This window comes from Xenopus tropicalis, chromosome 2, assembly GCF_000004195.4.
Source record: "Xenopus tropicalis strain Nigerian chromosome 2, UCB_Xtro_10.0, whole genome shotgun sequence".
Classification (NCBI taxonomy): Eukaryota; Metazoa; Chordata; class Amphibia; order Anura; family Pipidae; genus Xenopus; species Xenopus tropicalis.
The window spans coordinates 158,616,621-158,629,879 of record NC_030678.2 but is presented as its reverse complement, the minus strand read 5'-3'; the positions used below and the strand labels follow the sequence as shown (position 1 = coordinate 158,629,879).

The following is a 13,259-nucleotide window of genomic DNA, read 5'->3' as shown; positions in this document are numbered from 1 at the left end:
GGGTCTCTTATTTTCTAATAGTGAATCTTTACTTTCAGGCACTCCTTTATTTATATCGCATTCTGGCTTCCAAACTGCTGCCTGGTTGCTAAGGTTATTAAGCCCTGACAACTGTATAGCAGCTGAAATGTCAAGCCTAAAAAAAATACAAAAATAAAAACTTATGGCTGTTTGTCTTAGAATACCGCTGTTTACATCATGCATGATTCCTAGCAGGCCTCACTCACACCTCCACAGCCATTAGCCCTTTCCCACCCACACTTGCTCAGAAAGAGCCCAAGCACACAAAGAAAACTCATTTCTGCAAATGAAAGAAAAAAACACACGTTTCCTAGCAACAATTTGAAGGTGGATTGAGGTGCTGGAAGGGAAGGGGTTAAACACTGAAAATCAGGTAAGCGGCTGATGGAAAGGCTTAGAAGCTCCCGTGGGTTCCATAGGTTTAGAGCCAGCCCTCACATCACTAATAGACACTACTGTGTCCGCCTTTTGCTTTCAGCCACATATTGGTTGTTATGGGTAACTAGACCTTTTTCAAGCTTAGATATTTTTTTAAAGTACCCCATTGTAGAACTGTAAGATTCAGAGAAATACAACTGCATATTGTCACACCTTGTGTCTCAATCCTTGTAGATTGTAAGCTCTTTTGGGCAGGGCTCTCTTCACCCTTTGTATCGGCAACTGATTGCTTTATATGTTACTCTGTATGTCCAATGTATGTAACCCACTTATTGTACAGTGCTGCAGGATATGTTGGCGCTTTATAAATAAATGTTAATGTAATGTAATGTAAGGATTGTGTTTAATAACTGAATCATAAATAGAGCTTCAATAAATATTTATACATTATTCATTGCCACATTTTATACACACACGTATTAGAATACTATACAGACAGTATTTGAGACTCAAACAATGAAAACAGTATTAGATTATTGTACTGTGATGATAAATACGAAAAAAGCTAATTACATCAATGGCTGCTATGGCTCTTTCCCTTTCTGGGAGTGGGGGTTCTGTGCCACGCGCTCCCTGTACTTCATTTAGAGTTAATTCAAGTCATATTAAAGGACAATGAAAGGTTAATATAAATTAAAAGTAAGTCTAAAGGCATTCTTTTTAAGTACTTACTGCATATCTAAATTCCCAGATCCCTGCTTGCTTCTCTGAGATATGGTGCTGGCAGCCTACAGCAGTGTGAAGCCTACAGTGACATCACTGAAATCTCTCTCCCCTTCCTGTAGGTGCCAGCGGCAGCCTTATTATTCTCTGAGCATGTGTGTAACTTGATCCTGTCTCCTGTTCTGAGCTACACATGCCCACCAGCCAATCAGAAGCAGATCTGCCAGAGGGGGGGGGGGAGGGAATGAAACACATGTGCAGTATGAAGCAAGGAGGGAAAGGAAGGGAGAATACCTTTTTAGAGATGGCTGCCTGTTCTAGAAAATGTGAAGTAAGTGTGACTGAGTAAATATTTGATTAGGTGAGCCAAAAGTGTGGCGTTTTTACTAAATAATAGGAGGACTATTGGGCAGTATGCTTTTTAAATTTTGACTTGCATTCTCCTTTAAGTGCGTTATTATCCTTTGCAGTCATGAAATGTATATTTATATTATATGAATGTGTATGATGGCCTGGAAAATGATAGATGTAGAGTGATCATGGGCACTATGTGTGTATCAGCTGATTAATAAAGCACAGTTATATGAGGGATACTGCATGGCCATATGCATAAAGCCACAATCCAAGTGCCTCCATACAGGGACTCCAAGGAGTCTTCTAATAATATACTCCCTAAGGGTGGGTTTCTGACATAGGGATGTGCTGTGTAGAGGTGCTTGGGGGGGGGGGAGGCAAACAGGAGGCAGAAGGCTCAGTCTATGCACCAATGAACAGTACAAGAATGGAGCCCAACCCATAGGCATAAACAGCTCATAGGCTCTTTCAGAAAAGCCCGTACCTGGCAGATATAGATGTCCCTGTAAGCTTCAAGCTCTTATATATTTCTCACAAAGTAATATGAAGTCATTTCAAAATATATTTGTTTTACAGATTACACAACAGCAGGATAGAGATCAGAGGAAGGATCCACTGGATCAATGGATAATAACTTCCGGGTGGCAGATTCCCAATCCTTGCCCAATCCAAGTCGAGAACAGATGCCAGGATATTGTTCATCTTTTTTTCGTGCCCATTTGATGGATTTCTCGAGCATCTGGTAAAAGGGGCTGCGCAAGGGGATAGCAATATGTTAAATAAATGACACCACGGTAAGTCAAAGCAACAAGCTTCAGGTATAGAGGCAATAGTATATTATATTATATCCTTTTATCATATCTATATACAGGTATGGGATCCCTTATTGGGAAAACCCGTTATCCAGAAAGTTCAGAATTACAGAAAGGCTATCTCCCATAGACTCCATTATAAGAAAATAATTCTAATTTTAAAAAATGATTCCCTTTTCTCTGTAATAATAAAACAGTACCTGTACTTGATCCCAACTAAGATATAATTACCCCTTATTGGGGGCAGAACAGCCCTATTGGGTTTATTTCATGGTTAAATGATTCCCTTTTCTCTGTAATAATAAAACAGTACCTGTACTTGATCCCAACTAAGATATAATTACCCCTTATTGGGGCAGAACAGCCCTATTGGGTTTATTTAATGGTTAAATGATTCCCTTTTCTCTGTAATAATAAAACAGTACCTGTACTTGATCCCAACTAAGATATAATTACCCCTTATTGGGGGCAGAACAGCCCTATTGGGTTTATTTCATGGTTAAATGATTCCCTTTTCTCTGTAATAATAAAACAGTACCTGTACTTGATCCCAACTAAGATATAATTACCCCTTATTGGGGGCAGAACAACCCTATTGTGTTTATTTCATGGTTAAATGATTCCCTTTTCTCTGTAATAATAAAACAGTACCTGTACTTGATCCCAACTAAGATATAATTACCCCTTATTGGAGGCAAAACAATCCTATTGGGTTTATATTATGTTTAAATGATTTTTAGTAGACATAAGGTATGGAGATCCAAATTATGGAAAGATCCCTTATCCGGAAAGCCCTGCGTCCCGAGCATTCTGGATAACAGGTCCCATACCTGTACTAGTAATAATGCACCCAATCCTATCTCCTGCGCCTACATATTACAAGTATTTACTGACAGCATCAGCTCAGCCCTCCTGCCATTACCATAAGGTCACGGGATGTGGCCATGCAAGGGACAATATGGAAGCTCCTTACTGTTACACAGCCAATACCTATACTTTGTCTGTCTAATAGGGACCTAATCACTGTACTGCCCTGAACCCCAAACTAATGAATGATCTACAGTACCTGTATTATGTATATATATATATCATAATATGAATTATATAACAATACCAATATAATTTATATGCCAGTACACACTGTTTTATTCAGTAGCTTGGATACCAGCTGATTTTCTGTTTTAAATAGATAAACAAACAATAGATAAACAAATAAAACAATTACAGCCCAGTACATAACTTACTAGCCTAAGGGCTCTGGTACACGGGGAGATTAGTCGCCCGCGGCAAAACTCCCTGCTCGCGGGCGACTAATCTCCCCGAGTTGCCTTCCCTCTGCCATCCCACCGGCGAACATGTAAGTCGCCGGCGGGATGGCAGACGCGGCAGCGCGATTTCGCGCAAATCGCCGAAAAAGACTCGCAAGGCTTTTTCGGCGATTTCCCGAAATCGCCCCGCCACGTCTGCCATCCCGCCGGCGACTTACATGTTCGCCGGTGGGATGGCAGAGGGAAGGCAACTCGGGGAGATTAGTCGCCCGCGAGCAGGGAGTTTTGCCGCGGGCGACTAATCTCCCCGTGTACCAGAGCCCTAAAGGTCCCCATACACGGGCCGATAGAAGCTGCCGATATCGGTCCCTTGGACCGACTTGGGGCAGAAACGAGTGGGCTGGCAGACCGATATCTGGCCTGAAATTGGCCAGATATCGATCGGCCAGGTTAGAAAATCCTGTCGGATCGGGGACCACATCGGCTCATTGATGCGGTCCCCGAACCAACTGCCCCATTGCCGCGTGCAGAATTCGATCGTTTGGCCCCAGGGCCAAACGATCGAATTCACCTACATGCCTCCCCGATATCGCCACCCATAGGTGGGGATATCGGGTGAAGATCCGCTCGCTTGGCGACATCGCCAAGCGAGCGGATCTGCCCGTGTATGGCCAGCTTTACATATAAATGCATACAAGAAGTACTAGGGTTAACAGAAAGCCATTATATAACAATAACCATTAACTCAATAACATCACTAGTAGCCAAGACACTAAAAGTGGCTTTTAAAGCTCTGAGATAGACAGAATGGCCAATATCAATTTTACTCTCCAGCTATTATCAATGTATGGATGACCCCAGAGGCAATTTGGACAGACTTTCCCACCGACCCATTGGTCTGTCCAGGTAGGGGACATGCAGCTAGCTATCTCCTCTTGGTATGTCTATAAGGTAGCAACATATCCAGATGTTACAGGGACAACATATTCCTTGTACTTTAACCATGCATCACCTTGCTTGCTACATGATCTCATGAGAATATCCTCTGCCATATTTGTTAAAGGGGTTGTTCACCTATAAATGAGCTTTTAGTATGTTGTAGAGAATGCTATTCTGAAATAATTTGCAATAGGTCTTTATTTTTTATTATTTGTTTTTTTATTTATTTACTTTATATTCAGAAACTCTCCAGTTTTTAATTTTAGCAGCTATATGGTTGCTAGGGTCCAAATTACTCTAGCAACCAGGCAGTGGTTCTAACAAGAAACTGGATTATGAATAGGAGTGGGTCTAAATAGAAAGATAATAAAATGGAACAATAATTGAACAAAAAACTGTAACCTCAAGGAGCAATAGTTTTTTTTACCCCATTTTGAAAGCCGGAAACAGTAAAAAAAAATGAAAGAACAATCGAAAAGTTGCTGATAACTGTCCATTCTATAACATACTAAATGTTAACTTTTGTTAAAGGCCAATCCTTTGCTTTGATTCTCAGCTGTCTGCCCAATCTCACCCAATATTTCACCATACTTGGTTCTGATCCCTTTTCAACTCCCCTGTACTTATGCACATTTGGTACCTCCTGTGGGATGTGATCTGCGGCCAAAGGTGACCGGTATTAACTCAAAACAATAAGGAAATGCAGCCTTCAGTCAGGTTACCTTAGGTAAAAAAGGTCTTTCTTGGCATTTCCAAAATGCTGGTATTTTGTGGATATAAGAATGATTACCTTGTGCAAAATGATTCGTCCAGTTTCATCAGACTCTTAAATGTTATGTCCACCAACTTATACGTGCGAATCATTTGCAGCACCAAGAGGGTCGCAATAAGTGCCAGCACCTCTTCTTTTCCTTTCCTCCCTGTAACATAAAAACCAAATAGTACAGCTCAATATAGGCCTCAAAGTGTCCCTCTAGCAAATCACTCTCAAGTTGGGATAGATGTATTTGTGTCGCTGGCAATACTGTCACATCCCTGTAAGTGCTAGGAGCAGTACAGGCATCCATTTATAAATGGAGTCAATGGGGGGAATTCACAAAAGTGGTGATACTGAGACAAAATAAAACTGGAGATAGATTTGTTGGATTTCCCGCCATATTCACAAACCTCTCTAGTTGATCTTTACAAAATCTCTACTTGTCTTGAACAGACAGTTTTCCAATTTTATCTTTTTCACACAAGTGACTCCCAGCTACTAATGATTGCGTTGTCAGAGAAGAGATTCCCTGCTTCTTAGGCTAATGCCAGACAAGGCGTAGGGCGGATATTTTCGGTAAGCGGAAAAGCGCAAGTAGGAGGCTTAGGGCGGAATATTTGGCAAGCGTTTCTCCGCTTACCGAAAATATCCGCCCTACACCTCATCTGATATTAGCCTTATAAAGGCTGATAGGCTTTATCATCTATAATTTCAGTTAATTTGTCATCTCTCAGTTGATGAATGCAGCATCACAGTAATTCTATCCATTAGGTGTTGTCTCTTCATAAAGGGGAAGTAAAACCTCCTGGCAAACTTTTAGTTTTAGTGCTAGTGCATAGATCCTTCATCACCCACCCCCTCCCCCACCACATCAGTTACACTTGCCCCAACTAAACTGTGGCCCTTAGCACATCCAGAACTATACAGCCACATCCCCCATTATTGACCATGTGACTTACACTCCATGGGTCTCATCTAGGAACATGTGCAGTAGGCTAGTTTCACAGTTGGGAACATAAATAACACAGCTAAAGGTGATGGCCAACACTGCTGAGCAGCTCTGTAATCTGAACATGCTATGGGAGCACAGATAAATTGGGGGAGGTGTCAGTAAAATGTTGGGGAAGGGGCTATGTAGTGGTACTAAAACCAGAAATTTGCCAGGGAGGCTTTACGTCTCCTTTCCATAAATATGTTTACACCATATCCACTCTACACACTAATACTGTCTAATTCTTTAAGCAAAAACTAGCAAAATAATGCAAATGTAAGGGAAAAACATGTTTTTGTTGCCTATTTTGTGTTGGCATAGGGGTGGATGGAGACTAGATGAAGCAACACAGAACTAAGGACGGGTGGGGGAGAGTTACACTGAGCTTTACGCCATTGTACTCAGTTTTAATGACAAAATCATAAACATGTCTTTAAATCACCAAGAAATGAAAAGGCTGAGTTGGTAATTTGGTTGACTTTTGTTCATTTTCCCCACTGTGCACTGTTGCATCCATTTCAACGCTTTGCACTTGAAATATTTAGCATGGAATGGGATTTTGGATTATCAGTGCTACAGAAGGTTATTAGTAAAATATAAAACAAAAGACTTACCAAGAGACTGAATCCCGTTCTTGGATAAAAACACATCTATCAAGTAATTGACATTAATGTTCAATAGAGATCCGAGCTCTTCATCCAGCAACCAGTATCCCTCCTGGGGAACAGATTCAGGCACAGACAGTTACAAGGGAGACTGTACGCCTGCAGCTCAGAATGGAAGAACTGGATATACTAGGAAATGACTCTACAAGGTTCCTTTTTAACGGGCCCATCATACGAGCGATATAGTGTGGTACAGTTGCGCTGTTTGCTTGCCCACTCTACTATACACTGCATACACTAACACCCACCCAAGCAGATTGGAAAACATTTTCCCTGGCCACTCCATGTCAACACTTACTGGGATAGCCCCTCCCCTCTGCTCCCATCAGAAGGACCCTCCCCAAAGTTTTAAAAGACCAACCCTACCTCCACTCCGGTGTCTTTTTTGTCCTTCTGCCTCACTTTTTGTTTTGCTCCCATTGGAAGCAAATTTTTCTTTTTAGCCTTGGGGAAGCATTAGGACTGCCTGAAAGCGTCCTAGGGACTGGGGGTTTTTGGTCATGGAGATCTTTTATCCCCCCAAGCACATTACCTCATTTTTTTTTGGAGTCCTTGATGTCTGGGCTCTGGGATCAGGAGGGCTCGTGGTGCTATGGCAGGTATCACTTGTTTGTCCTTGATCCATGTGCCCTCCCAGCTGCGGGTAGCAGGTCTGGTGGCAGGTGCTTATCCCCCCATCTGTGTGCCCTACTGGGCCTGCTTGTGAAGCGTCCAGCGGCAGTGGAGTGTGAGGCCCCTACACTCCTCCTCATTTTTACAGATGGGAGAGGGAGGTGGCAGTTAGCTAAGCATCAGGAAACATGGACTTAGTTAGCGGCCTGAGCCTTATGGCCTCCTTTCCTTATTTCCCCTATACTGGGGCATTATTTTTTTCTTTAAATGGAGGATTCCAGGTCTCAGAGCCAGCTGCCTTCCTCACAAGTCTTTTCCAAGGTTGAGGTAATTTAAAAAAAAAAAAAAAAAAAAAAAGGGTGCCATTCAAGCCAGCACACGGAGGTAATGCTCAAGATGCAAGCTTGATTTCCAAAATCTCAACACTTGGAGCAAATTGGTAAGTCTGCAATTTTGTCTATTCTGGGAGCTGTGCAAATGCAATGCCTGTTGGAGCAGACACCAGTTGCAGGTAATTGGGTAATTACTTGGCAGGGCAGTATTCAGCTGTAGGTAATGGGGTAGATAGGTCCCCTCCCCCTTTCCTTCCTTCCCTTTCTCCTTCCTGGCTGTGAGGATGAAGCCCCAGGAGTATGAGGTAAGGTCTCTGTGTTACACTTATGTTTTGGTGCCGTAAGTTGCTGTTACTTCCCTTCATACTGCTTCTCATAAAGAGTTGGGCTAGTCTTTTTAAGCTAGGGAACTGGTGTCTGCAATATTTATATGTAACCTGGTTCAGCCAGTGTGTACATGGGAATATGTGCTAGCCTGGAATGGGCAGCATGGCTCTGTAGCAGAATCTTTATGGGCCAGATTATTGGAACAGCCTACTGAACGTATGTTAAATCACTTCAGTGGTTCCCTATGCATAATATACCATCCATGCTGAATGTATATGTTAAATCATTTCAGTGGTTCCCTATGCATAATATACCATCCATGCTGAATGTATATGTTAAATCATTTCAGTGGTTCCCCATGCATAATATACCATCCATGCTGAATGTATATGTTAAATCATTTCAGTGGTTCCCCATGCATAATATACCATCCATGCTGAATGTATATGTTAAATCATTTCAGTGGTTCCTAGGTGTAATATACCATCCATGCTGAATGTATATGTTAAATCATTTCAGTGGTTCCTAGGTGTAATATACCATCCATGCTGAATGTATATGTTAAATCATTTCAGTAAAATACTATCTATGCTGAATGCATAGGTTAATTAATTTCAGTGGTTGCTATGTTAAACCATTTCAGTGGTTTCCATTTGTAATATACCATATATGCTGATTGTATATGTTAAATTATTTCTGTGGTTGCTATGGGCAATATACCATCTATGCTGAATGTATATGTTAAATCATTTTAGTGGTTGCTATGGGCAATTTACCATTTATACTGGATGTATAGATTAAGTCATTCCAGTAAAATACCATCGATGCTGAATGTATAGGGTAAACATATTAGTGGGTAATATTCCATGTAATACTGAATGTATAGGTTCAAACACTTGAGCGGTCCTCATGCAGGGTAATATGCCATTTAAACTGATATGTATGTTGAAACACATCTGTAGTTGCCTGGCGGGCTTAGATAACTAACAATTTGAATGTATATGTTGCAGCATTTTATCGGTTCTGTGGGTTAAGGCAATGTCCATACTGTATTGATTCAGTTTTGGGTCATATTGGCTTATGCAGCTTCCAGGTAAGTAGGGGTAACATTATCACTGATAGTGACCCGGTATCATGCTTGTTTAAACAACATTTATTTTGGTTTACAGCATAGTTTCTATTGAAACGGGCTGTTTGGGTATTGCTCACCCATTGACTATGGCTTATGTAGAAGCAACAGCCAAGCAGGATAATGTAGTTTGCATGTTAATGCAGTCCCTACGCTGTATTTTATTTGTGTTTAAGGTAGTGGTCAACTGACTTAAGGGTACAACCAAGCGGAATTGTGGTTGTATATGTATTATATCTAACAGAGGTGTTGCATGCAGGTATTATACTGTATATTTGTAAAAAGCTAAATTTTGAGGGGGCAACAACACAGTGTATATGTATTTTTCTCTTCTTTCAATACGGGACCAGTACAAACAGCCAAGACTGTGTTTAGGTAGGATACACTGGTCTGAAACCAGCAGCCATCTTGGCTTCATATGCACTGTTATATTGTGTAGATGCTAAGGGCCACACTCGGAGTGCAGACAGGTATTACACACTGCGTATGCACTGGCATGCTACAGGTGTTCAAATTATGTGTATGGGTTTTTTTTTTTTGTTTCCCCTGCTAAGTCTTTTCCTCGGGTGTTTACTACTTTAGCGGTTTCCAGCAGTGATCGCTGAGAGAGCACGTTGTTTCAGGCGTGCTGGTAAGTAGTGGAAGTAAAAAGACCTTCGGGTCTAACTATCCTCCTTCCTTATCGGTAAGTGTTTGGTCCTCTTTCCCCAGATGTGGGTTGCACATTTGGTATCATTATTTTGGTGTGGGCTTTACCTTTTTATAGGTAAAGTAGTTACCCTGGCGATTCACACAGCTCAATCATCTTTGATTTCAGCCCCGATTCCTGGGCAGATATAGGGTTCACAGGTTTTTACCAGATATTGGTTTCTACACCCCACAGTGGGGTTTTCACTTGGTTTGGGATGTTTCTGGAATAGATTTATACTCTGGGATCCAGACTTCCTTCCTTTGTGGAACTTTTACCCTCCCGATTAGGGATATTAGCTTGCTATGTCCCAGTAAGTGTTGACATGGAGTGGCCAGGGAATGAGGAAAATTGTATCATACTTACCGTGATTTTCCTTTCCTGGCCACTCCATGTCAAGATTCCCACCCTTTTTCGGTAAGTTTCTAGAAGCTCATTACTAGACACCGGAGCGGAGGTAGGGTTGGTCTTTTAAAGCTTTGGGGAGGGTCCTTCTGATGGGAGCAGAGGGGAGGGGCTATCCCAGTAAGTGTTGACATGGAGTGGCCAGGAAAGGAAAATCACGGTAAGTATGATACAATTTTCCTCAATCTAAAGAGGAGCTGTAGAAAATACATCTGTATGACTTGGACTACATAGTAACATAGTAACATAGTAAGTTGGGTTGAAAAAAGACATACGTCCATCAAGTTCAACCATAATGCCTATACCTAACCTGCCTAACTACAAGTTGATCCAGAGGAAGGCAAAAAACCCCATCTGAAGCCTCTCTAATTTGCCTCAGAGGGGAAAAAATTCCTTCCTGACTCCAAGATGGCAATCGGACCAGTCCCTGTATCAACTTGTACTAAGAGCTATCTCCCATAACCCTGTATTCCCTCACTTGCTAAGAATCCATCCAGCCCCTTCTTAAAGCTATATAATGTATCAGCCAGTACGACTGATTCGGGGAGGGAATTCCACAACTTCACAGCTCTCACTGTAAAAAATCCTTTCCGAATATTTAAATGGAACCTCCCTTCTTCTAAACGGAGTGGGTGCCCTCGTGTCCGTTGGAAGGACCTACTGGTAAATAAAACATTAGAGAGGTTATTATATGATCCCCTTATATATTTATACATAGTTATCATGTCACCTCTTAAGCGCCTCTTCTCCAGTGTAAACAGACCCAACTTGGCCAGTCTTTCTTCATAACCGAGACTTTCCATACCCTTTACCAGCTTAGTTGCCCTTCTCTGGACCCTCTCTAGCTCAATAATGTCCCGTTTGAGCACTGGAGACCAAAACTGAACAGCATATTCTAGATGGGGCCTTACCAGTGCTCTGTAAAGGGGAAGAATAACCCCCTCCTCCCGTGAATCTATACCCCTTTTAATACAGCTCAGAACCTTGTTTGCCCTTGCAGCTGCTGCCTGGCATTGCTTGCTACAGCCAAGTTTATTATCTACAAGGACTCCAAGATCCTTCTCCATTATGGATTTGCCTAGTGCAGTCCCATTAAGGTTATACGGGGCTTGCATATTTTTACATCCCAGGTGCATGACCTTACATTTATCCACATTAAATCTCATCTGCCACTTAGCTGCCCAGATTGCCAGTTGGTCAAGATCCTGCTGCAGGGATGTCACATCCTGGATAGAATTGACTGGTCTGCAGAGTTTTGTGTCATCTGCAAACACTGATACATTACTCATAATACCCTCCCCTAAGTCATTTATGAACAAATTAAACAAAAGTGGACCCAGTACAGAACCCTGAGGGACCCCACTGAGAACCTTACTCCAAGTAGAGAATGTGCCATTAACAACCACCCTCTGTACCCGATCCTGTAGCCAGTTTTCTATCCATGTGCAAACGACTTCACTAAGACCAATAGACCTTAGCTTAGAAAGCAGTCGTTTGTGGGGAACGGTATCAAATGCTTTGGCAAAATCCAAATAGATTATATCTACTGCATCCCCACTGTCCAGCTTCTTACTTACCTCATCATAAAAAGCAATTAAATTGGTCTGACATGACCTGTCCTTCATAAAGCCATGCTGATTACTGCTCATAATGCCATTCTCCACTACATAATTTTGAATGTGATCCCTTAACAAGCCTTCAAATAACTTGCCCACCACGGATGTCAAACTTACAGGCCTATAATTGCCAGGCTGAGATCTTATTCCCTTTTTAAATATGGGAGTGACATTCGCCTTCTTCCAATCACTAGGTACCATACCTGATGAAAGAGAGTCTGAGAACATCAGAAACAAGGGCCACTGCAATTCTGCCCCTAGCTCTCTCAGTACCCGAGGGTGTATTCCATCTGGCCCAGGTGCCTTGTTTACATTTATCGTGTGTAACCCTTTAAGCACCATATCCTGTGCCAACCACTGTGTAGTTGGAGCTGAGGCAACAGTGAAGCTATTGGGTGAGACTTGGCCCACTGGCTCCTCTACTGTATACACAGAAGAAAAGAACTGGTTAAGCACATCTGCCTTTTCTGTATCCGCTGTAACCATATTGTTATTATAACTCAATGGGGCCACACCCTCAACCTGCATCTTTAGAAAGCCCAACAAAAGTTCAAAGATTTATAGATAAAAGTTTTATAAGTTATATAAATAATGCCAAATGTTAGGCACCCCCCAGTGATTGTAATCACTTACCCGATACCCCGGGTCGGTGCATTTTTCTGCTAACAGGAGTGGGTTCATCTGTCTTCGGATCTCCGGGGCCAGCCTATGTTCAGTAGAGTAATAAAGGCAACTTTCTTTTTTACGTTCAGCTTTTCACTCTGCAGTGCATGTACAGGTATAGGACCCGTTATCCGGAATGCTCGGGACCAAGGGTATTCCGGATAAGGGGTCTTTCTGTAATTTGGATCTCCACACCTTAAGTCTACTAAAAAATCAATTAAACATTAATTAAACCCAATAGGATTTGTTTATCTTAGTTGGGATCAAGTATAAGGTACTGTTTCATTACTACAGAGAAAAAGATAATCAGTTTAAAATTCTGAATTATTTGATTAAAATGAAGTCTATGGGAGATGGGCTTTCCGTAATTCGGAGCTTTCTGGATAATGGGTTTCTGGATAAGGGATCCCATACCTGTACTAGCAGTGCGCAGGTAGACAAAGGAAGAGGATGGCTTGGTTGCCGGTACCCTGGGCTGATGCAGTTTTCTGCTAACAGCCCGGGGTAGAAAGTAAGTGATTACAATCACTGGTGATTAGACCTTTCCTTTCCCTTTAAGGAGCAATTTACCATTATACT

The 13,259-nt window shown here is 41.9% G+C and overlaps 1 protein-coding gene across 2 annotated transcripts in view; it reads right to left on the bottom strand.

The window, feature by feature from the left end:
- Window positions 1-2,048: 2,048 nt before the first annotated feature.
- Window positions 2,049-13,259, bottom strand: part of parp4 (poly(ADP-ribose) polymerase family member 4) — a 54,090-nt gene continuing 42,879 nt past the window's right edge. Inside the window, exons 36-39 of one of the 2 annotated variants that reach the window (XR_004221397.1) lie at window positions 12,651-12,723; window positions 6,858-6,960; window positions 5,286-5,415; window positions 2,049-2,228 (exon numbers count right to left, since the gene is read on the bottom strand). Coding sequence is in view for 1 of the 2 variants with exons in the window: in XM_031897308.1 (XP_031753168.1) it covers window positions 2,054-2,228; window positions 5,286-5,415; window positions 6,858-6,960 (408 nt within the window). In the remaining variant the exon portion in view is untranslated. The remainder of the gene's footprint in view (window positions 2,229-5,285; window positions 5,416-6,857; window positions 6,961-12,650; window positions 12,724-13,259) is intronic. The other variant, XM_031897308.1, reaches the window with a different exon arrangement.